Here is a 25764-nt window from a genome sequence, read left to right on the forward strand (position 1 = left end):
CAGTTTTAATTTTTCAATATTTCTGGGAACTGGTAGAGCATACACTGGCTTCAGCTTAGTGTCCCTTGGAAGGAGTTGTGCTACCCTTTCACTACATTGTTTGTTTTGGCTTGTTTTACTATCATTTACATTCCCCCGATGATGCAACGCAAAATGATTGCCCCCCGCAGAATGAAATAAAGTGCCCTGAATCTCCAGTAGCTTACAAAGGCTTTGGCCTGAATGGGGGGTCCTGGAAGGGTTGTGGGCTCCTTGTGCTGCAGGGCCCTGTGTTACATACCTTGTTTCACCTTTGTATGTGATACTTGGGTTGGCATTTGTGACCGAAATTGTGCAGTTTGCTCTCCAAGTATATTCAAAATAGTTCAATAACGGACTTAGGGCCTCATTACGAGGCTGGTGGTACAAGGACCTCCAGCCTTGCTGTGACAGTCGGACCACTGCAACTGTGCCAATCTGACCACCACATTACAACCCTGGCGGACGGATCTGCCAGGGGACCACAGTCTGTGCCGGGAACGTAGTTCCCAACGGTCCGACAGCGGTCTGAGTTACACTCAGCCAGGACGCCGCTGAGTTCAGCGCCACCTGGCTGATTGCAACTCAGCATTCTGCCAGCCTCCCAAGGCGAGGTCCCCGCCATGAGAAGGCTGGCAGAAAGCCAGTGCCGGGGAGCACAGGTGGGGTCCCTGTACTACCCATGCCATGGCCCCCTCCCGGCACCGTTGGAATGCGCACTGTCTGCTTTGTAGACAGTGCGCATTCTGAGGGTGCTGTGTGCTATGGTATTGGCTTTGGATCCCTTAAGGGAGCTGAGATCAATATCATAGCACTGTTCCCACTGGCCAGCCCTGCAGGAACCACGTACTACAATGTTCCCGCCGGTCATCCCAACAGGAACGTTGTAATGTGCTTGGGGGAGCCATGGCAGTGACGTCCTCCCCATGAGGTGTCCGGCGGTGGGACTGCCAAACTCAAAATAAGGCCCTTAGTTTGTGTTTCTGTGTTTGGTAAAAGGCTGATTCTATGAGAAGGTTGTAATAGTTTGCAGCTTCTGTTATAGGAAAGTGTGCTAGGGCAGTTCATGTTTTCATTTTGTAGGCAAACTGGGTGTTTGTCATGTACTCAACACTTTTTTGGCGGTATTTTTAAAATGGAATTGATCTCTGTTTGTTCAAAGACAATGATTATTTTTGGGGGATAGCAGTTGTTAGTTTTGAATTTTATATTAGTCAGTAGTTAGTTGTATGTTGCACTTTGTTTTTTAAGCAAAAGTGTAGAGACTAAGGGCCTGATTACGACCGCCCCATTAGAACACTGGCAGTCAGACCACCAGGGTTCCACCAGCACCGCCAGGATCCATTATCTCGATGGCCTGGCGGTGGTGGAGATCGTAATCCACCAGGGCAGCGCTGCATGCTGCGCTGCCCTGTGGATTACGACCTTGTTTTACACCAGCCTTTTCACTGCAGTAACACCGCCATGAAAAGGTTGGTGGAGATCAGGTGCAGGGGACGCCAGGGGGGCCCCTGCACTGCCCATTCACTTGGCATGGGCAGTGCAGGGCCCCCCCTGCCCAGCACCGTCACAATGTTCACTGTCTGATCTGCAGACAGTGAACATTGGGAGGGTGCTGGTGCACCCTGCTGACTACAGCATTGCCCCGGCTCGATTATGAGCCGGAGACAATGCTGTAGCCTGTTTCCTGCCAGGCCAGTGAGCCGAACCCGAGGTTTCCGCCCACCAACCTAGCGGGAAACTCTTAATAGCTCCGGTGGGGTGGTCGCCACAAAGGCGGTGGCCACCCTGTCGGGAGTTTGGCAGGCGGGCTTTCCCTTCTGCCAAACTCGAAATAAGGCCCTAAAGGTATGCTTGTGTTGTGGTATTCACCCTGGATTGTGTAGATTTGTGTGAATGATTAAGGGCACAATAGCAGCATGCCATCCATCACCTACTTGTTGCTTTGCTTTAACCATAGAAGGTTTTTTTTTCTGTTGCATAAATTCTTCTTCTGTCATTGTTAGTGTTGTCATACATGTTTTGTAGTTAAGTAAATGGGGATATGTCTTCACATTTTTATGGGAAGCATGGGTTTCATTTGTGGCTTTTCTGGTTCTGGCTATGAGCCTTTTTAATTTTGAAATACCTGGGAGTTGTTGTGTAGTATAATCAGGAATTGTTGGCATGATATTTTTCAAAATAATTTCTGTACGTTCATCTGAACTAGTGTTAGCTTCGATTAGTATATAATATATTTCTGACTTTGATTTCTGTAGCGTTTGTTGGGTGATTATGCGCTCCAACATTTTGTACAATATTGTTTTAGTCCCAGCCCGCCCATAATATACATTTGAATAATACTTTGTACATTTCCAGTGTAAATTTTCTGTGCTCGTGCTCTTGACTGTTAAATATATCCCATGTGAGTCAATAACAGTTTACCTTTTTAGATTTTATGTATGTGGCTTGTTTAACATTATATATGTGGGTTTTAGAATAATATATGTATTATGTTTGCATTATGTGTAGTTTTAAGTAGCATTAATATTTAAACATGCATTACATGTTTTTACATTTTATACTTAAGGATGTGATGTTTTATTCTGTAAAGATGTTTGATGAGGTTCTAGTTTTTGTTGGAAGGTGAGGGTGCAGGTGTTTGATTTTTTTTTAGTTTACAATAAAAGTTTGACTGATGGTAGTACTTAGTTACTGGTATTTAATTTAAATTACTTACTTCTTGTTTTGGAGTTGGATTTTATGGTTTTTTAGTAGAATGTGAAGGAGTGTCGCCCTCTTGAAATCTTTTAGTTTTTATTGAAAATGAGTGCTTGTTGTTGTGTCCTTTAAATAATGGTGATATAATTAGTAAAATGTTGGTATTTATTAGTATTAAGTTAGGTTAATGTTGTATGTTCTCTTGTTTAAAATTTTATTTTTTCATGGTTTAGCCCATTTTGGGTGGACTCTAATCAGTATTTCTGTGTTAATGTTATATAAATGCTATAAAAATATTTAATTTGTATAGTTGTTTTATTGGTTGATTTGATTGTGTAATGCAGAATTAATGTTGGTTGAATGTTATTTTTGTTTATGTAGTATAATGTTACTTTAATATATTTTACATGCTATATGCAAAATTGTAATTTGTGGTTACATGTTAAATAATTTTAAATAATGTAATGTATTACGTAATATTTTACTGCATTTACAATTAGTAATTGTGTTTTAAATTATAATCATTTTTTTATTTATTTGTAATTATATTTTGGTTGCTGATAATTTTTCCTTATTTGAGTAGTGGTGGGAATCTTTAACTAGATCACAATATTGTGCATTTCTTTTTTTTTGGTTCGATATTTGTGTATTTTAGATATCTTTAACTGTGATGTTTCTGTAGTCAGTAGTTGTGATTTTTGTGATCACATTTTGTGCACTATTTCTGAATTTTGCTAATATGCTCCTAGATATTCTGTCATACAACTGGAGAAGGCATGGCAGACTTTACCTCTTACTATAGCATAGAACACATGGTGAAGAACGGCTGACTTTAGAGAATATACAGAAACAAACTATGGTTACATCTATATGATCGAAAAGAGGTACTTTTGAAAATCTCACATTATGCTGGTACCAAAATAGGATTTTACATGTTTTTATCCCAAAATATCCTACACCTTCACAGATTAAATGGAAGAATAGGATCACAATTTTAAATGTATTTTAAGAATCTAAACACGTTTTAAAAAGTGAAAAAGGTATTTGTTGCATTTGTTAAAACAAATACATTGCATCGATTTACTGGCGTAGGTTTTATCAATTTATGGTACTAAATAGTTAAATGCCAAGATACAAATAAAACATAAATGACATCCTACCCGTGCAGAATAAAGACCACTACTATTGCAAACATTTCAGGTTAATTTCATTAATAAACAGTGATTCTGATATTTGTTGCCAAAACACATATTTTATTTCCTTTATGAAAGGAAGATTCACCCCTGACAATGCTAATTTTTCTATGTTATATTAAAATCCTTTTTAGTGGAACAGCTATTAGCTTCTCTTTTGTTACACACTGTGCAGGCGACTGATTAAGCTTTCAGCTTAAATCTCTTAATTTGGTGCTGGCCGAAAATTATTACAAAGATTCCTTGATATTCCTCTGCTAAACAGAAATAGCCTCTGATTCTGTCATCTTGTGATATAACCTAAACTATGACAAAACTAAAATTTTACTTCTAAACAGTTTTTATATGGCGTACATGTTTAGAGACACGTTTATTGGATTGCTGAAAAATAAACATATATATCATTCTACAGTGTATTCTAAGTATGTTAATGCTGTTACCAAAAATCAATTTAGCCTTCATTAAACAGAAACATCTATGCTTGGTTAGTTTCTGGTCACTACTGTATTTATACTGTGCCTTGAGACCCTCACGGGTGAGTAGCCGTACTTTACAAATATTGATTGATTGATTGATTGATTGATACTGCTAAAACTGTTTATCTCAAATTTATGTTTTGCTTTTACTTCAAAACACTCAATTTTGTTTTTAGAAATATTGAGATGGTATTTTTTATTTTTATGCAGAATTAAATGTAGTGGATTGTGTTAGTAAAGTTGAAGAAACCTTGGTTGAAGGGGAGTGTAAGATTAGGAGATATTGAATCTGTGTTACATATGCTTCTATATCAGACACACATTGTCTTCTGCATCAGTTTGATAATAATGATCCTCCAAGAGTGATCAGATTAATTTAGATAGCTTGCAGATATCACTGTTTATTTGTGTAATTAAATTATTGTTTTTATAATTATAAACTTACATTCAGTCTGCTCTAAAAGAAATAGGGCTTTATGTAAATTTGGTGGATGGAATACTTATTCACAGACATGGTGCCTATTCTGTCCACCGTACTGCAAGTGCATTATATCCTATCGTTTTAGTATACAGTAGATAAGATATTGGTCACTTTTGTGACTGGGACATCCCATCTGCCAAATTCTAAATAAGGCCTAACTTGTTGCTATTTATTTCTAAAATATGCATGATAAGATGTGCAGAATGATGACTTAGATGCATCCAACAGATCTTAAAGTTCAGCTCCAACTCTGTTGACAAAAGGTAATTGAATCACTTGCACATACGCACAGCTGTCAGTCAATGTCTCCAAGATTCCATGCTTTCCACTTTCACTGTGATGTCCAAGTCACATTCTTGCCAAGAAAAAACTAAACTCTTCAAGAGCCACACATTTCTTTATTGATCTGCATAGCCCATTTCTTTAGCTCTGTCTCACAATACATATATGCATCATTTTTACTAAATTCTAAGAATTGAGAATTGATCCTAAGCCTGCATTAGGATTTATATTACAATGCCTAACATGGCATAAGAAATCCATGGTTTATTTTGTGTTATGGGGGTTGGACATGTTTTGTATTGTCTTTGGCTTTATTTTTGCCTTTATTTACTGCATTGATATACAGGGCAAAAATATGAATGTTTATAACATTGTTGTTATTGTTCTATAGATCATTATGAAAATTGTTAATAATATGTAGAGTACCACTTAAAGTAGCATGAATCATGTAAGTTTTGAACGGTGATATTATTGTTTAATAGACGCCTCTTAAAATATTTTGTGAAATATGAATGAATAATGTCTGATGTGCCATTCTTGATAGCAACAACGATTATGTAGCTTTTAGATGGATCATAATGTGTCATACATTATGAAGGATACACTACAACAGATTATATTATTACTGTTAGTGCTACTTAGACCACTATGAAAATTGTACTGTAATATAGAGTGACCTACAAAGTGTTATGAATCAAAAGATTTAGCAATGCCATTTGTGAAAGTATTTACAAGACGGAGAACACACTAGCTCTCTATAAGGGTTTGAGATATGTGTGACTCACAATAGATTTTCTTTTAAAGACTAGACTTCTTGGTACTAGTTATATATTGTTTTTAACTTCATTTTTGTGTCAGACCCCCCCCCGCCATACAGTCAGATCAAGATTTCTTTTGACTATAAATGTTCGAGTATATCAGATGTTCCTGAAGAAGGTAAAACAGGCAAAAGAGGAATCCGCTGAAACTTGCGACATCGATTTTAAATGTACACTGTTGTTTGCCTGTAAAGGAGGAACAAAATAATTGTCAGCTTCCATGTGATTAGGACTTTAGGACTTGCTTCACACAAGAGGGACTCTATTTTTGCTAACTGCTAACACTCACACTCCCTTATTCGTCACACCCCCAATCGCAGCATCATATAGCATGATAATTGATGATCACCGCGCACGAACACTTCAAGCATGGGTTTAAAACGAAGTACACGCCAGCCACATACAGAAATGGTGTAGAATGCTATGCGTGCGGATACGTGCTTCAGGACCAAATATAGGGATATTAAGCACTATACATATGCTGTATAATGCAATGCAATACAATGCAGTGTGAAAGCACACCTGGGAGCTCGGGGTCGCTTTACAAGAATGAAGCCTGAATTCCCACACTAACAAACAAAAGGCAATGCGGTAACAGTAGAAGGCAGCCACCTTGTCCCTTCCACCTGCCACAGCACAGCTTTGTTGACAATTAACCGGGTGGACCTAGCTTGGCTCGGACAAGGAAACGTCCTGAGCACAGGTTCACTTGGCAGCAGGGGGGGTACAGGCCCTGCCAGGAAAGGGGCCGGTGCAGAAGCGGGAGTCAGTCAATTGAGAGAGAAGTAACTCTGGAGCACAGACCGCTGAAAGTGCGTCACGCAGGACCGCTCAGTGAGTATAGGCCCAAAAGTGTCAACCAAACTGGCTGGTCAAGGTTTGAAGTACACAAAACTGGATTACATGCCATACAGAGCTGCCCTGGCTGCTGGAGCGTCACGTGCACCGTGGTTTGGATAACAACCGACACAAAATGGTGTGACAAAATTCAAAATAGCAATTCCCTTCGGTATTTTAAAAACAACTATGAGAGGAAAGTTAGGTTCTTGCGTGGACTTTGTTACAGACGTTCCTCTATTAAAACATCAATCACACAACCATTTAGAAAAACGATATTTTCATTTGGACGTGTTTGATGTTCGGTTGTGGCATAACCTGACAGCCCAAATTTCAATGGAGGAGGGGATGCCATAGTCGGGCAGCAGATATTGTTAGTGATGCTAACCCTCAGAGAAAGTCTCAGTAAAAATGCTACACCAACTCTACATAGCTTATTTACAAAAATAAATGTAATAATACAGGTAAAGATTTCCACCTCAACGCATTTTTTTGTTTATTGAATTTTCACCAGCATTCTTGGTGGAGCGGAAATTCGCACAGGTAAAATGGAGCCCGCTTTTTTGTAAATGCTCATTTTTTTCTCTGCAAGAGGAAAACATTTTCCCCCTCGAAGAAAGCCCTTCCTCGCCACCCTTACCCCAATCCGGGGGTGATCAATTCTCCCGCCCACCCTGGAAAACATGTTATGTTAGCCCGTCCTAATTGTGCCACCCTTTCCAGGATGCAAAGGTGTGGGAGCCTATGAATGCCCACAAATACACCTTCGTGGACAGTTCCCAAGGCCAACAACACCTTGGAATACCTACTGCCCACCCCTTGAGTGGGATTAACGGGCGCGACATCTTCCTAGTACTCGAGGGGGACATCTCTGTCCTGTAAAACTATTTATGCGTTTCAAGAATCCCTTTGTGAATTTGTGGCAGCTGTAAAAACACGTACATTCAGTTGCAAACATATATTTATAGCTTAATTTACTTTTGTGAAGATCGAGGCTCCAATGTGTTCATCCTCTTGAAATGCTCTGCAGTCTGGGTGTGAATACATGATGTAAGTGAAGCGTAATCCTGGAATACATGCACAAAACGTCACCTTCCTGCGGTGTTAGTGTGTTTGTGTTGTAATACTGGAGAGGGGGAAGCTTCGACCAAAGCCCCAGCACTTGTCGTGGCGTCACCAGGGAAGTGGGCTGTCCTTTCCTGCTGCAGGAAGGAGGGGACAGCAAAGTGCCTGGACTCCAGCACCACCTCTTGCCAGCGCTCTCTGCCAGCATACACGGCCAGCACTCAAGAGTGCTTGCCCACGCTACCAACCCCCTGTTGACTGCAGATGGCATATTTACTGTGGCAGTTTTCGACATCGACTAACAAAGGCATGTTTTTTCAGCTCCGACACTTAAGCAGCCCCCTCCTTCTAGTGCCTAGGACGCAAACTAGCCACAAACTTTAGGGTGGTCAACGCAAGTCGTGTACTGAGAGGAAGCCCTGCTGCAGCACTCCATGCAGAGTGCAGACAAATGAGGGGAGTATCTACCATTACCTTCCAGGGCATAGTTTATACTTTAAAAACAACACCCGTGCTTGGTGCTCAGTCTTGAAAGGCCCTCCCTTGCTTAAGGCATTTAAGTCATCGCTTAATAGATCCTCCTGATTTATTCTAATGTACACAACACTGTGTCCCTTTTTAAGTAATTAAAGCACACGCCAACGTAAGCAGATTTCTTACAGCAAACTCCTTGATGGTCTAGGGGAGGAGTGAGAATGAAGCAGTAGATGTGTGTGATTGCATTGTAGGCCTGCCAATGTTACGTCATGTAGTAGAGGCAACTTTACCTGTCTGCCAGAACTCATCCAATAACAGCAAAAAACGGAGAGAACGTAAAAGGTGGGGATCTTAGAGTAAGCACCCTTAGGACAGGTAAGCATCTGACTGACCAACACATTTACTAGCTCAACCAAGGAGTGCTTCCAGTGCACTGCATCAACAGTCAAGTGTTCATGCTTTGCAAAGGAGGCACGTTGTTCTATTATATGTTTCCCACACACCGCCAGCAGGATAATCCACTCCTGCTACTGCCACATCAGTCTTAGCCGTCCACAGGGACTCTAAACTAGGTAGGGATTTTCCTTATCCAAAATGTCTGCCTCGTCCAACCGTAATGATGTTGTGGTGTGTGCGCTTGTGAGGAATAACCTCCAGAGAGGCAATGCAGCGGTGGACAGCACTGGCCACGGGGACAGCATGGATTCAGGCTGGCACAAGGTTGCTGTAGCCGAAGACATGGACAGACCCATTTGCTGCGCATTACGATGAATTCTTCACCTACCACCCCTTTACTAATGGATTCGAGTCCCGTGTTTAACAAGGTCCCCACAGCCTGATACTGGCAGGAGGTAAGCAGGTGAGATACCTTTGAAGTGGGTAGCAATGAAAGTGCAGACGGGATGGGTAGTTTGTGCCTGCTCTAATCAGTGTCTACCTTGCGTACAGGAAAATGTGCACAGGCATTTGACAAGCTTCCTGGGTGTAGACAGACTGCATAGTTGTCAAGTGGCTCCATGCCTTAAGTGACATCTTCAGCCAGTCCATCATGCCATTTCAACCAACAGCTCTTTGCATCCTGGGATTTTTCTGCCCATACTTACTGTGTAAAAGTGAAACTACAAGTGCCATAATGTGGCTAACCGATGGCTAAAAGAAATATTGGCAGAATGTATCGTAGATGACAAGGGGCCAGTTGGGAACCACGTAACGCTATAATAAGAATTACAGTGACTTGTGTACATTTTCAAATGTTAGATGGTCCCATGTTATTTGGCCACCATGTTTCCAGGCTTGGACATTCATTTACAAAATACATTCTGGGAGTTGTTGTTCTGGTTTTTAATACAATGCATAATCAGTGTTGTACAAGGAAAGGTCAGGACTGGAAATGAGGTGTCCCTGTGAGTTAAAGTGATATAGTCACTCAGCAACTGTATCTGGTTCCACCTTGCATACCATCAGTTCCACATACAACCTCCACATACCACTGACTAAAAAATGTTTGGAGCAGCCTGGATGGCCAATAAGTCTCTGAGTTCACCTGGAGTATGTCTTGAGGCATACTCATTTTATTGTTGAGTATCAGTCACATTTTGGATCGATCGAAGACACAGCATCATTCAAATTAGCCAATGAGCAGCATACAGAGAATGTTAAGATGCAGAGCCAGCATTTGTAGCACAGAATGTTTCAAAGTGTACAAGAGCTCAGCTGGCTGAGCAATGCACATTAAAAAACACATTAGACCAGCAGGTGAACTCAATTTGTAAGGGGATTCCCTTAATCTAAAATAGCCACCCCATGAACTTTGTGGGAAATGACCATCTTTTGTGTGCTATTCCCCCATGTATTTGCCTGAACTTATTCGATTGGCTTTAGGACTCTGCACAATTTACTCCTTCTAATTTGCAGTATAGTGCTGTGCTCGCCCCTAAAACATACTGAAGTTGGCATATACCTCAATGGCACTTTTATTTTTCCTGTGGTGCAATGTGGATTGCTCCCAGATAGAGGACACAGGGTTTGGGTGTGAGAAGGTGCTGGCCTTCCCTTGACAGGATGGCTTGGGTATTGTGCCCAAAGGCTACTTATACTTCAAAGAGGCCTACCTGGTCATAAACAGATGATCCTGACACCAAGTCTGCCCCTTTCCTTTGTCCTGTTTGTCAGCTTAGCTCCAAGCCCAGTGGGGAGGAGAAGCAGCCCCAGAACTGGATTGGAGTGACCACAAGGTGGGGATTTCCCATTATCATAGCACACCTCTGGAAATTCCCAGGGAGTTCTAACTAAGGGAAGAAAAGTCCTGTTATCCTGGATTTAGGTAGAGAGGCACTGCGGGGTAGTTAACAGCGCAACACAAAGGAAATTCTGTAAAAATGGGTAAGGACACCTCTGGAAACTCTTACCTCATTGGTTGCCCCCACCTGCAGGCTGGCACTGGGCATAAATGTGGCATTCCCAGTAACCTTCTCAGAACACGCCTGGAACTGAGAAGAATCAGAGGAAGGACTGTCTTGCTGTCTGAAGAATCTGAAAGGAGGCTGGACCCCTGAAGCCAGAAGCAACTATAAGGGTTGGTTGTCTGACCTCCTGATTGAGTTACAGTGCTACAGCAAGCTTCCAGAGACTTTTTCCTGATGTCAAGTTAACCAGTCCCAACTGTACTTGACCGGGTCCCCTCAGCTGGTCCCTATCGGAGTGAGTCTGGACTCTCAATATCTATCCCCAAGGTCATGGACCCTTGGTTGCGGTCAGAGAGTGCTTCTCCTTACCTAAGTGAAAGCTTCACTGGACTTGGTGGTGAGCATCAGTGCCAACGGCCTTCACCAAGGGCCTCACCAGACTCAACACCAAGCAGGACTTTATTGGCACTTTCCTTGGTCTCTGCGCCAAGCTTCACAAGACTTGAGGCCAAGGATTCACTGAGCAATGCTGACAACCTTTGTCAGCGGCTTCACCAGGACTGATGCCAAACAACATCCAATCCACTCTAGGACCTTGCACAGAAGCTCCTTGTCACAGTCCATGGCTTCCTCTGATCCAGTCAACTGTCTGGCCCCGCTGAAGACTTTCTACCACCATAAAGTTTCTAAGTGAGAAGGTAAATTTGTGACCAAGATCAAGACTTCTATCTGACCCATGCTCCATTGCGGTCACCCTTAAATCTTACCCTTGTCCCAGTATAGCGCTACCAGCTACCTGTGCTAGGTGCTTAGTGCTTTTTCATGCTTTTTTAATACAATTTTTTAAAATTCATAACTTTGTTTCTTGTAATTGGATTTTTTTGAGATTTGGTGCCATTTTTATATTAAAATATTCTCTTTTTTTCAAAATTGGTTTGGGATTTTTCTTGTGTTGTGTTTTCACTTTATTACTGTTTCAGTAGTGCCTAAATACTTTACACGTTGCCTTTACTTTAACTCTGACTGCTCTGTGCCACAACTAGCAGGGGTTGAGCTCAGTTTAATTTAATGACCTTGAGGGTTCACCCTGACAATGGTTGTGCCACAACCACTGACTATCATTGGAATTTTGTGCTTCTTGCCACTATTCCTAGGTCTGCTCACTGCATGCCCTTATTACCTCCTTAATCCTTGTCTTGTCCTAGTTCTTAAGTTCCTACGTTAGATGCTGCCCCTTCTGCCCCTCCAGAAATGGCTTTTAAGAACAACTTTGATCATACCATAGAAGGTTCTCTTGACCCTTCCCAATGAGCCTGTATTACCTCCATAACCACTCATACAGTCTGTTTTTTTGTGACTGCCTAGCTGACATTACATGATTGGATTACTTTTGTTTTGAAAATACTCGCTTTCAAGTTCCTGCACTCTACTTTAGGTAAGGAAAGAATGTTTTTCTTTTTCTAAATTACTGATGGTAAGAGAGTAAGCTATATCTTATTCAATATACCACTCACCTGTACACTAAATGGCGCACTGAAAGTAAGTGGTAGCTGTTCTACTTAGTTCCCTTCTTTAGGTGTGCTGTATGAGTTGTCCCCTTATTATTTTATTGAGAAGTCTATCAGGCAGTTCATTGATCACCGAAGTCGTTACTTCCTTGGTTATATAAGGGGGAATTGGTGAGCTTGGTTCCTGTGCATCAGAAAAGAACAGAGATGGAGTCATGCTAGCAGACTTAAAAACAGCACCATACTTCTAGAGGTGATGATGACGGTTGTTCAGCCAGTAGAAGGAGAACAGATTCAGAAGACACTAATTTTTCCTCCATTTTCCCTTTCTGCTGGACAAATATTTTCACCATAGTTAGTATTATCATATTTATCACCCGAGTATGAGTCAGATACTGAAACAAAGCCTGAACCTATAAAAATTATAATTTATACCACAATCAAGTATGCAAGAATTTGTTTAAATATCTTGAAGAAAATCTGAACTTGCAAATGGAGGTTGAGGAACCCAGAACGAGTTCAGGAATGTTAATCTGTGACAGTTTGTTTCTCCTCCTAGAATTCCAGTGAATAAAGCAATTAAGGATGTCTTGAAGAGAAAGTGGAAAACTCCAGAGACATCTGGTCTTCTTATATTCTTGGCAAGATTATAACCTGTGGCAAAGAGTGAACTAGATCTTCTTTCTACAGCTACAGCGACCCTAGATCCAATGCTAGCCAATCTTTCCAGGAAAACCTTAGTGATGTTAGAGAATATCTCTGTGAAGAAATGTTCTAGATTAAATTTGCCTGCTAAAGCCTCTCTATATGCAATCTACGCATCTTGGTCATTAGTCAAGGACTTTCATTTGCTATCTTCATAATCATTGGCTAGAAAGGAATATGCAGGTATTTTAACCCAAACAGAGATGCAAGCTGAATGTATCTATGATGTCTGTTGTGATACATTAAAAGCTGTTGTATACTCAACTATTACAAATATTGCTGCATGAAGGCAAATCCATCTTCAAGACTGGAAGGATCTCATAAAGCTGCTGTGATCAAGTTAACAATTGATAGATCATCTTAGTTTGTAGAAAAATTGGCAGAGCTGCATAAGGGAGCATTTAACAATGAAAAACATGCGTGGAAGTTCAGAAGTAAGCCTAAGCCTGTAGGAATGTAGAAGATAGAATAGAAATCAGAGACAACGAAAATATCACCTAAAAGCTCATAAAAGAAAAAAATGGCTCAAGGTGTAAGCACCAATTTATGCTTGTTCAGATTTCTTCTTATCCAAAAAAGAAGACGCAGCCATGATTCTTCTAATACTTTGTCTCTGTCAGATCCAGTTGGAGGAAGACTTTACTGGTTCATGCAGGTCTGGGAAACCTTGACTATAGACAACTGGGTGTTGGACACGGTCAGGCAAGGATATTCCATAGAGTTCTCTTCTGTACCTTCAAGTTCGGGGGAAATCCAGACCCCATGGCCAACTTCTGAATTTGAAACTGGCACCTCTTCAGGGAATCTCAGAACTTTTACAGACAACAACAGTGTTCACAGTTTCACCAGTAGAGATAGGACAAGGTGTCTACTCAAGGACCTTCCCAGTCCCCAAACCTTTAGGGAAATTCATGATCATTATAAATCTAAAAAACCCTGAACCAATTTCCTAAGGACAATACATTTCAAAAAGGAGATAGTTCAGAAGATCATTCCTGTGATAAGTCTAGAAGAAAGGATGACTTCAATAGATTTAGAACATGCTAATCTTCATGTTCCGGTAAGCCTGTGTTGGAGGAGGCATATTCTGGTTGTCTGAGTGAGGCAAGGCCCTAACCAGGCAAAACCTACAATTCATGTCAGGGGTAGGGCATTGCACTCAGTTTATAACCTGCGCTCACCCTTGGGTAGCATGGCACAGAGTGTCAGGCTTATCACAAGGGCAGTGTGTAAAGCATTTGCACAGCATCTCTCACACAACAAATACAATGAGCATCACAAAAGAGACTTCACACAAGGTGTAGGTAAATAACGTTTGTATGAAACACACATTAGTTAACACAACATGAAATTCATGTAAATATGGACATAAATCACATTTAGAAATATCACTAGCAGTACTAGGACCAACTGTGTTAAAATAACATTAGCAGTATGTACATGTGAGAAAAATAATACTTTCTGTCCCAGCACCCTCATGCGGTGTCAGAATGTCAGAACGAGACCCACCCTAGCGATCACCCCAATTCGATATCACATAGTTATAGGGTGCATCCCAGTTCACAACAATAGCAGCAATGTGTACATACAGAGAATTTCAGCACTTTTAAGTAGCTCCATGGCCTAAATTGCACAGGTAAAACCTAATGTCAACTGTTATAGTCCTCTGACAAAGAAACAACGTGAATGGCAACACCACCGTGCGGTTAGTCAATCACAGGCAATCACTCCCTCGCACTCGCTGGGCACCGCTATGAGGTGCCACTGATATCAGGCAGGCTATTATAAGACTCACTCACACACTCAATCCCAGCACCCTAATGCGGTGCACTGATATCCAGCAGGTTAGTTGTCCCTGTGTCTGCAGGCCCCACTAGGACAAAACCTTCCTCCACCCTCCAACCAATTCCTCCTATCATGCCCCCACGAGCTGGAGATGGCAACAGTTGACAAATTGAGGTTTGTCCACCACCATAGAAGTTCATTCTGGGGTCTCCGCACCATGTCTTCTGGTGCAAGCCCTGGTCTGCAAAGCACATGGGAGGGTCCCCTTGGGACACACGCAGTTCACAGTGGCACACAGCCAAGCCAGGCACTCTAATACACAAATAGTTACCAATTATGCACCTCATTGGAAGGGGGGGGGGGGCAACGTCTGGGGTGCAAAGACTTGAGTCATCCCAGACGATTCTGATCACCCACAAAGAGTTACCAATTTCTGTGTCTTCCTGGCATGGGGCACAGTGTCTTGTGCACGATGACTTGAGTCGCACCAGACAACTCGGATCGCACATGCAAGGTGACCAATGCTGCACCTCCCTGGAATGAGGCACAATCAATCAATCAATCAATCAATCGCATTTATAAAGCGCGCTACTCACCCATAAAGGGTCTCAAGGCGCTGGAGGGGGGGGGGGGGTCAGTGCTCGAAGAGCCAGGTCTTGAGCTGCCTTCTGAAGGAGAGGTGGTCAGGTATGGCGCGAAGGTGGCTGGGCAGAGAGTTCCAGGTTTTCGCTGCTAGGAAAGAGAAGGATCTTCCTCCGGCGGTGGCTTTGCGGATGCGGGGTACGGCTGCCAGGGCCTGTCCGGTCGAGCGTAGAGTGCGCGGAGGGGTGTAGAAGGAGACGCGGTTGTTGATGATTTTGGGTCCGAGGTCGTGGAGGGCTTTGTGTGCGTGGGTGAGGAGTCGGAAGGTGATCCTCTTGTTGACTGGGAGCCAATGAAGTCTCTTCAGGTGTCCGGAAATGTGGTGGTGGCGGGGTATGTCCAGGATGAGTCGTGCGGCAGCGTTCTGGATCCGTTGTAGTTTCCTCTGCAGCTTGGTGATGATGCCGGCGTATAGGGTGTTCCCGTAGTCCAGGCGGCTGGTGACGAGGGCGTGGGTGACGGTCTTCCTGGTGTCGGTGGGGATCCAGCGGAAGATCTTGCGGAGCATGCGGAGGGTGTTGAAGCATGCCGAGGTCACCGAGTTGACCTGTCTGGTCATGGAGAGGGATGAGTCCAGGATGAAGCCGAGGTTGCGTGCGTGGTCGGTGGGTTGGGGAGTGCTGCCTAGGGCGGGGGGCCACCAGGAGTCGTCCCATGTGGCGGGAGTAGGGCCGAGGATGAGGACCTCCGTCTTATCTGTGTTCAGTTTCAGCCGGCTGTCTGTCATCCAGTTCGCTACTTCCTTCATTCCTTCATGTAGTCTGGTCCTAGCTGAGGTGGGGTTGTTTGTGAGGGATAAGATGAGCTGGGTGTCGTCGGCGTAGGATATGAGGTCGAGTCCGTGTTTGCGTGCGATGTTCGCCAGGGGGGTCATGTAGACGTTGAAGAGAGTGGGGCTGAGGGAGGATCCTTGGGGTACGCCGCAGATGATCTCCGTGGCTGTGGATCTGAAGGGGGGCAGGCGGACTCTCTGAGTCCTTCCGGAGAGGAAGGAGACGATCCATTCCAGGGCCTTGCCTCTGATGCCGGCGTTGCTGAGGCGGTGTATCAGGGTGCGGTGGCAGACCGTGTCGAAGGCTGCAGAGAGGTCCAGGAGTAGGAGGGCCACGGTTTCTCCCTTGTCGGTCAGGGCTCGGATGTTGTCCGTGGCTGCGATAAGGGCGGTTTCGGTGCTGTGGTTGGCCCTGAAACCGAACTGTGTGGGGTCGAGGGAGTCGTTGGTTTCCAGGGCGGTGGTGAGTTGAGCGTTGACGATTTTCTCAATCACTTTGGCGGGGAATGGTAGGAGAGAGATGGGCCGGAAGTTTTTGAGTTCGGTGGGGTCTGCTGTAGGTTTCTTTAGGAGGGCGTTGAGCTCTGCGTGTTTCCAGCTCTCCGGGAAGGTGGCGGCGGTGAGGGAGGCGTTGATGACGTCTCGGAGGTGCGGTGCGATGATGTTGTCGGCCTTGTTGTAGATGTGGTGCGGGCAGGGGTCTGATGGGGATCCGGAGTGGATCGAGTTCATGATGCGGGTGGTCTCCTTGGTGGTGGTAGGGCTCCAGGTGAGGATGGTGGTGATGTCGGTGGCGGGTTCCGGGTGGGGGTTTGCGTTGGCGGTCGGGAAGCTGTTGTATATGTCGATGATCTTGTGGTGGAAGAAGGTTGCGAGGGAGTTGCAGAGGTCCTGTGAGGGGGGAATAGGGTTGTTTTCTGCGTCCGGGTTGGAGAGCTCTTTGACGATGACTTGGTGCGTGATGACTTGGGTGACACCAGACAGTTTTGATTGCACATGGAAAGCTACCAATCCTGTACTGCCCCTAAATGAGGCCCAACATCTGACTTTAGTTGCATCAGACAATTCTGAACCCACACAGAGTTCCACTCCTGTGCTTCCCTGGAATGAGACACAATGTCTGGTGCGCGATGACTTGCGCCGCACCAGACAGTTTCGGTCACACACACACAGGCGCAAGTTCAGCGATGCCGCACATGGAAACCTACCAATCTGGTACCCATACCCATACCAATCCCGTAGGTAGAATGCGGCACTGCTCGGTGACGCGACCAGCTCTGAGGATCACAACCAGTGAATCTGTCACCACAAACAATGAGCATGCACTCGGTTGTCGCTCGAGAGAAATGCAGCACGCTCGTCAAAAGAGGGTCACGCTGGTCCCACAACCAGTGAATATGCTCACTACCAATGACGCTTATGCGTGCCGTGGCCCCATAATGAAGAGCCACACTCCTTGAATGTGGGCAGCACTTTGATGGCCTCCAGGTGCAACACTTAGTTCCACACTCACACTGGTACCACCAGGTAACGTCCAGCAGACGATGTAGGCACTTAAGAGGGCACCGCTCTCCAGATGCCACAGGTAGAAAGTGGAGGTCCCTCACGGGAGGTCTTTGATATCTATGAGACTTCCACAAAAGAACAGGGGCAAGCCAACAAGCTCTTGGAGAGCACACTTCAGAGTGCCACAAAGCAGCTACCAGTTTGCCTAGGCCAGCCATAATGCAGGAATGGTGCGCGATCCCTTCCTAGGGCAGTAATTACTCCTTGTGCACAACAGATTCTTCTGGCAGTGTGCACCTCGTGATTCAACGTCTCCGTCCCACATTCCTCCAAGTGTATCTCTAAGTTGCTGAAGTGTGGTACCAGTAGTTATACTGTAGCGAGCCTTTGAAGTTGGGGAAATATAAAAAGTCTACAATATGGAACCGGTGTTTTGGATGCAGTTAGTTAATTCTGAAATTATTTCATGGTTTAAGGTGTACTTGTTGAATAAAAGTATGATTTCAGGCACCATGCTAGGTGTGCTACTTTTTTTTCTTTTTGGATTAGAGTTGTAATATAGTGCTTTGCTGTATCGTCATATGTAAGGACCTGGACAAAGCAAGAGTTAGGAGGTGATGTCCTGATTAGTTATCAGTAATCTTCATTACTTTGAATACCCTCCCTTGTCCCAATACTTACATATAATTCTGGCACAATTTTGATCCCTAAAGTTTGGGATTGACGGACTGTGATTAGCAGTAAATAATAAAGACAGGTGAAGAGAGGCCCCTGATTCTTACATATCTTACACTAATGCATTTACCTTTTGCTGAATGATGGTCCAAAAAGGGTTGTGGGCCCAGAACGGTGGCCTGTCCCTTCACTGCAGGGGCCTTCGTTCGCCCTTGGCTGGACATCAGAGGGAGCTGCTGTATGTAGCAGAACAGGCTATGCTGTGTAAGTGCGCACATGTGCTTGTTTTTACGTCCCTGACTGTGCGCAAAAAGCATTCATTTCTTGCCAGGCTCATTCAGAGGAAAGGTCGGACCGTACTATAGTGAGCAACTCGGCCACTAGGCTATGACGGAGAGACTCGGATATTGCGCACGCAGCCTTCAGGGCTGGGCGCGGCCGAGGGTAAAAATAAATGGGGTGAAGCCCGCTTGTGGTCTTTCCCCGCACGGCAACTATAGCGTACATGCGGTTATTCAGTAGAGGGTATTTGGCCAGCACAAGGAGGCGGGCCTGATTGCTTTTCTAGACTTGGCACACTCTCCTGAGCCTCAACAGCGCATCACTGCATTGATGTGCGCGCAGCCCTGTCCGTGCTGCTGCCTGCCTGCCTCTGAGCTGCTGACACTGTGTAGCGGCCCACTCCTGCTATCTGGCCTTCCTGCCGTTGCGGCGCCCCTCACCAGACCCGCCCGCAGTAGGATTAGTGTTGTGTGTCTGCTGGCAGCACGGGCACCGGAGCCTGCCTTGAATGGTGGTGCACCTACGCTGGAGGTAGTGCTGCACTTTAATATACATGGCGGAGACTGTGCGCTGGCTTAGCCGGTTCACTGAGTCCCTGCTTGTCCTTGCTATTTTCTGACTGAAATGTGTCCTAGAGAGTGCAACTTCAGGAAGGTGTCCTGTATGTCTGCCAAGGATTCCTGGCCTATACAGCACTTGACCTTAGGCGTCAATGCCACAGCAGAGGCCTCATTTCCGCCTGACTTCTTGCCTGATTGCTGACATGCCCTCCGCCGTTCCTACAAGTGGGCCTCACAGTGGACGACAGTTGCCCCGCGATGCCCACATGCCAAGACGCCTTCCTGTGCGCCTCTGTGAGTACCACAGCATGGATTCTGCGCTTCATCTTTCATGAGTTAGGTGTGCCACTTGAGTGTAAAGCCACCTGGCAGAGGACACCAATGCTGCACACGCACTGTGGTGAGCTGGTGGATCCTGCCACATTTGCCCCAGGTGGAAGACATGGGTGGGCAGGTTAAACAATTCCTTTAGGGCAAAATGTGAAACTGATGGTGCTGTCATGAGATCCTTTTTGCTTTTTTGATCCCTAGCTAAACCCAGACTTTGAGCATTTTAAGTTGAAATAAGCGTACCAACGTGAGGGAGAATCAGTAAACACTTTCTATGCCCATCTTTGCGAGCTGGCCGAGCGGCACAACACTGCAGATGACCAGAAAAAAAGTCTGTGAACAGATCAGTCAGGGGTGCAGGTCAAAGACGTTTCATGGTTAATCCTGGGACAAACCGACATCAGCCTAGAGGACAGCCTCAGTTTGGCACACTCACATTACGAAATAGATATAACGCTGACACATGACCAAAGCAGCGCTAAAATGCCCACCGTCAAAATGGAAACCATAGTTGCAATCACCTCCAAGATGAGGTCTACACAAGCAAAATATCTGACACCCTCCGCAATAGGACAATGCAGGAAATGCAGAAGGGAGGAGCATACACTGGAAAACTTCCAGCTCAAGATACAATATATTCAAACTGTGGTAAACTCAATCATTTTACCAAGGTATACAGAGGTGGCCCAAAAAACTGAGGAGCCAGAGGCCGCCCGTTCCTAATGAAAGTGGTGCAGCAACTATCCATGAATCAAGATGGATGGCAAAGCCCCAACGAACAGCGCAACTGGCTGCAAGATCTGTGAGAGGCTGTGACCTCAGAGGAAGAGGAGGTCTTTCTGATATAATTCACGGACCACTTTAAGAGGCAATGCAAGCTTCAGCCAACGTGCACAGTAGAAACAGCCGGCACAACAGTTAAGGCTCTTGTTGACACTAGTGCGGCAGTGAATGTGATGTGCTATCATCAATACCTACGATCTCTATCCAAGATCGGTGCTCTTGCCATCGGCAACCAAGATTTACAGCCAGGGGGGCAGGCGCCTATGCCACTGTGAGGAGTTATGGAAGTACAGGTACAGTCCAGTGGGATAGAATACCCGGCGGAATTTCACATTGACGGGGAGGCGCAGACTCTCATTGGATGCCGAACAGCAGAGGACTTGGGACTAGTATCCTTTGCACAAAATGGACAACAGTTCAAAGTGGATGAACTGCTTGACCAGATTCCCAGTTTGTTTCAAGGTCTACGGTGTCTTTGCGCACCTCAGATAAAGCTGCACTTTGATAGATCTGGCAAACCAGTGGCCCTCAGACACAGGAGGATGCCTTTTCACCTGCAGCTCTTTGTTGAGTAGGTACTGGTGAAACTGGAGAGACTGAATGTGGTGGAGAAGGTTTCTGGGCCCACACCACGGATGTTTTCTGTGGACATCGCTGAAAAACCTAGGCACCTGAGCAAGATCGGTTTCTTTGTTGGCATGGACTCCCGAATAAGGCGATCAAATAAAAAGGCACATCAAACCAAGGATTGATGACATTATGGCTGAACTCAATGGTGCCAGGTGGTTCTCGAACCTTGATCTGAATGCCGGCTACCACCAACTTCTGGTGGATGAGGACAGTCAATAAATCACAACATTTTCGACACACCTTGGCCTACGCAGGTGCTAACTCCTTAGCTCTGAAATATCATCCGTGGGGGAGGTCTTGCAGAAATCCATCTGTGAGGTCCTGTCTGGTCTCCATGGTATCATGAATGTCAGCCACAACATTCACCACAGTTGAAGAACATCACCAGTGACTGAGAGTCACTCTAAAAAGGTTGTGTGATCATGTCCTCACCCTCCATTGCGAGAAGTGCTCTTTCTCCAAATCTCAATTAGAGATTTTTGGATATGTGTTTACTAAGGATGGCATCCAGGTTGACCCGAGGAATTCCCAGACCATACAGAAGGACCCTGCTCCCAGCAATATCACCGAAGTCCGCAGCTTCCTGGGGATGGCAACCATCTGTGCCAAGTACATCCCTCAACTATCAACCATTGCAGAACTACTCGGGGCTTTGATGGGAGAAGAGAATAGGTAGTTCTAGGGGCCTAAGGAAGAAGATTTGTTCCAACACTTAAGCCAGCGCTTCTTAGCAAGACTACAATAGCTTACTATGACTCCAAGCAAAGGACCAAGGTCCTTGTGGATGCCAGCCCAGCAGGGTGTCTGGAGTCGTGTCACCAGGTGAAGCTGTGCAGGTAGGTGCCATTGGAATTTGAAAATAAAGCCCTTACAACAACTTAATCCAGGTACACCCAGATAGAGGATGAAGCCATCGCCATCAAATGGGCATGTGGACATTTTCATTTATACTAGTGTGGAGGGCCTTTTAGGGTAATATCAGACCATCATCCATTGCGCGGCCGAGGGTATAAATATATGGGGTGAAGGCCACTTACGGTGTTTCCTCCACAGGGCACATGCAGCGTGCATGTGGTTATTCAGTAGAGCGTCTGTGGGCACCACGTGTAGGTTCCAAACACCGCAACCACGTGTAAGTTCGAAACACTACACGTAGCATCGCTGTTCTGTTCACAGATGGCACTTGTGCTCACATCTGCAAAAACACAGTACAGAAGGCCTGAGGATCTTTCATCGCTCACCCGTTTATTCAGTCTCTGAGCACTGCCAGGCCCAGCTTTCTCTTGCGCGGGCACCGCTGGCAACCTGTTGCTGTGCCATGAAAGGTATTTCTCGATAAACACGTGATGAGAATGATAAAACCTGATACCGTGTTTTGTCTCTTTGAGGAAACTGTCGACAGCCTGGCTGTAGTACGGTCTGATTGTGGGAACACAACTCTTAGAAGTGAACTTGATACTTATATTTGGCTGCTGGTAATCTATACTATCAGTGTATTTTGTAGGGTTTAATGATTCACGAGCTGCACTAGGTTGCCAGGCTCGGGCTCAGTTGGAGGAAGGCTGCGAGCAGTGGGCCATGCACCTTGACCTGCCTGCCTGCCCCCCCCCCCCCCCCTTCTGAAGCTCCTGTTTACTCCACCAGTCTGCGGAAGGGAGCGGTGCCCTGCACAGAGCCCCAGGACACCCAGTTTCACAACGGCAGTAGTGGCCCATGGGAGTTCGTCTGGACCCACACACCCAATGGCCGCCTGAAGGTACCTCATTCTGTGCCAGTCCGAGGAAAAAAGGCCGCGTCCTGCGAGAGTACTTCTGTACACACTCCCCGAGTCTGAGAAAGATGGGAGTGCGTTGGGTGAGCCCCCCTGGCCTCGATACACCCCTAGCGCACCTCTGAAGCACCCACATACTGTGCCAGTCTGAAAAACGCAGCAGTGCCATGGGTGAGCGCTCCTGCACGGACCCCCGGAGTCCCTGTAAACCAGCTTCATGCCAGTCTGAGGAAGGCGGCAGTGCAAAACCCCCCTAAGAGTGCCTCCAAAGCAGCTTCTTGCTGTGCCAGACGGAGGAAAGCGGCAGTGCGCTGCGTGGCCTGTACGGACACCCCCGCAGACCCCCTAAGCGTGCCTGCGGTGCCAGACGGAGGAAGGCGGCAGTGCGCTGCGTGGCCTGTACGGACACCCCCGCAGACCCCCTAAGCGTGCCTGCGGTGCCAGACGGAGGAAGGAGGCAGTGCCCTGGGGGAGTCCCAACTCCAAAGCAGCTTCATGCTGTCCTAGACTTAGGAAGGTGGCGGTGCCCTGGGTGAGCTCCACTGGCCTCTACAGACCTCCCTCTCGTGTGTCTCCAACGCAGCTCCGTGCTGTGCCAAGCTGAGGAAGGCGGCAGCGTCCCACCTACTTGGCCCATAGAATTCACAAGAGAAGCCCGCAAAGTATGCTTCTTGCAGCCCGTTTTCAGATAAAGTTCTTAAGAAAACATCCCAAAATATTTCATAGCTAAGCATAGAATTAATTTGCTATTAGGGGGATCTTTTTCAGCTTGGTGCTTTTTACGTAAAGCGGTGAACTTTTAGTTGTGGCTGTGTTGTGTGTGACTTGTTGAAATGTTGACAACATGTGACCAACTTTTTCAAGTAACAGATCCTTAAACATTCAGTTCTCCAGCTGTGCCTTTCCGGAGTGTCTGGTTGCAGCTCTGAATGTCACAGAGTGCAATCAATCCTGGGATGTTCATTGCTGTCAATCCTGGGGTGTTCAGTGCTGCTGTCAGTCCTGTGTTCCGTGCTGCTGTCAGTCCTGGGGTGTTCATTGCTGTCAATCCTGGGGTGTTCAGTGCAGTCAATCCTGGGGTGTTCAGTGCAGTCAATCCTGGGGTGTTCAGTGCAGTCAATCCTGGGGTGTTCAGTGCAGTCAATCCTCGGGTGTTCAGTGCAGTCAATCCTCGGGTGTTCAGTGCAGTCAATCCTCGGGTGTTCAGTGCAGTCAATCCTCGGGTGTTCAGTGCAGTCAATCCTCGGGTGTTCAGTGCAGTCAATCCTGGGGTGTTCAGTGCAGTCAATCCTGGGGTGTTCAGTGCAGTCAATCCTGGGGTGTTCAGTGCAGTCAATCCTGGGATGTTCAGTGCTGTCAATCCTGGGGTGTTCAGTGCAGTCAATCCTGGGGTGTTCAGTGCAGTCAATCCTCGGGTGTTCAGTGCAGTCAATCCTCGGGTGTTCAGTGCAGTCAATCCTCGGGTGTTCAGTGCAGTCAATCCTCGGGTGTTCAGTGCAGTCAATCCTGGGGTGTTCAGTGCAGTCAATCCTGGGGTGTTCAGTGCAGTCAATCCTGGGGTGTTCAGTGCAGTCAATCCTGGGGTGTTCAGTGCAGTCAATCCTGGGGTGTTCAGTGCTGCTTCCACTGGCCGCGTTCTGTGATGGTGCTCACGGTAGCCAGCCCGGTGTGCAGCGTTCTCCGCTTGTCCCTCCTTTCTAGCTCCTCCTCTAGTGCGTGTGTGGCTGTAGCAGAGGAGAGGGGAGTGCGAACTAGGTCACTGATTCTGAATGGAACTGATATCTGAATGCATGAATGGGTGAGTGGCCGCGCACAGGTATGGATGAAAATGTATGTGAGAAGTGGGAGCAACGGGAGGACGGCACCTACAGCATGTTGCCTTGGTTGTACATGCACACTCTCATGATCTTACACCATGCAACAGCACCCCCTGATCATTAACGCCATCGGACGAATCAGAGACTCGGTGGGGAGTTTGAACACTAACATGTATTCAAACACCAATTTACCCATCCATGCACTCAGATGTCTACATGTAGTAATTCATCCATTCACTCTGTCACTCTCTCACACCGTCATCCATGCACTCACTCATCCATCATCTTTTTGACACATTCTCACATTAAAAAGAGACAGACCCTATTGGCTTTGCCAGTGTCTGTTCATTGACACAACGTAGGCAGTTATGGCTGGCTTGCTGAGGAGGATGTTACACAAGGAAACACAAATAGTAACCTTCGGTTACAATCAAGCCACACTCCAGGGCAACTTCAGCTCATGTCACAACTAGTGCTGCAGAGATTCCCAAGAGACAGAGAGGCGAGGGTGACTTACGTCTTCCGGGGCATAGGTGCCGAAGCCCAGGACTGGTATCCGGTTCCCATCACTCATTGTGATGAAGGAATCCTTGTCAAGCGCCATGGTCTCTCCTTCAGGCCCGTGTGCTCTCGGTGCTGGAACAGAGCTTGGAGCTGTTTGCTTGATGCAGTGAGATCTCAAGCCGAGCAATGCTTCTTATAGCTGCCAAATGTGCCGTGCAGTGGGAGGGACTACATCAGGGCGAGCTAAACATTTACAGAAACAAAATCAACAGGCTCCATGAAAAAAAACGAAACCTATATCAGCGGAATGGAATTTTCGTCCCCGAGAGATTGGAAGCAGATGAACGAAGTATTGCAAGTATGGGACGGCACAGTCCAGCAAAATGCTATTCGACTGAGGCAGGCCTTGAGTCTGAGCCACAAAGAATGCTGTACATCCAAGGAAGTAGAAATGTATCTATTCAGTCTTAGACTTTCTGTCTTTGACTATTAGCAAAAGAAAGCAAGCATTGGCAATGCCTGCAGGTCTGGCTTATCAACGTGTGGATGAAAGTGCCTTTTGTGTCATTGATGGGCTTAGGCACTCAATCAGCCATCATACATGCACTTTGTCACTCTTTTTTAAGAAGGCACTTCAATTTGCCTTTACTTGGGAAACGAAATGGATCCAGGGCTGAATACTAGATCTAAATACTAGCATAGATAGGCTACATTACGTAGGCAACATTAGGAGCCCTTTGGC

The 25764-nt window shown here is 45.8% G+C and overlaps 1 protein-coding gene across 1 annotated transcript in view; it reads right to left on the reverse strand.

The window, feature by feature from the left end:
* LOC138287473 (prostaglandin-E(2) 9-reductase-like) overlaps positions 1 to 25222 on the reverse strand; it is a 186561-nt gene extending 161339 nt beyond the window's left edge. Inside the window, exon 1 of the mRNA XM_069227914.1 lies at positions 25036 to 25222. Coding sequence (XP_069084015.1) covers positions 25036 to 25122 — 87 coding nt within the window. The 5' untranslated portion in view covers positions 25123 to 25222. The remainder of the gene's footprint in view (positions 1 to 25035) is intronic.
* Between the last annotated feature and the right edge of the window lie 542 nt (positions 25223 to 25764).

The sequence above is a fragment of the Pleurodeles waltl genome, chromosome 4_1 (assembly GCF_031143425.1).
Source record: "Pleurodeles waltl isolate 20211129_DDA chromosome 4_1, aPleWal1.hap1.20221129, whole genome shotgun sequence".
Taxonomy (NCBI): domain Eukaryota; kingdom Metazoa; phylum Chordata; class Amphibia; order Caudata; family Salamandridae; genus Pleurodeles; species Pleurodeles waltl.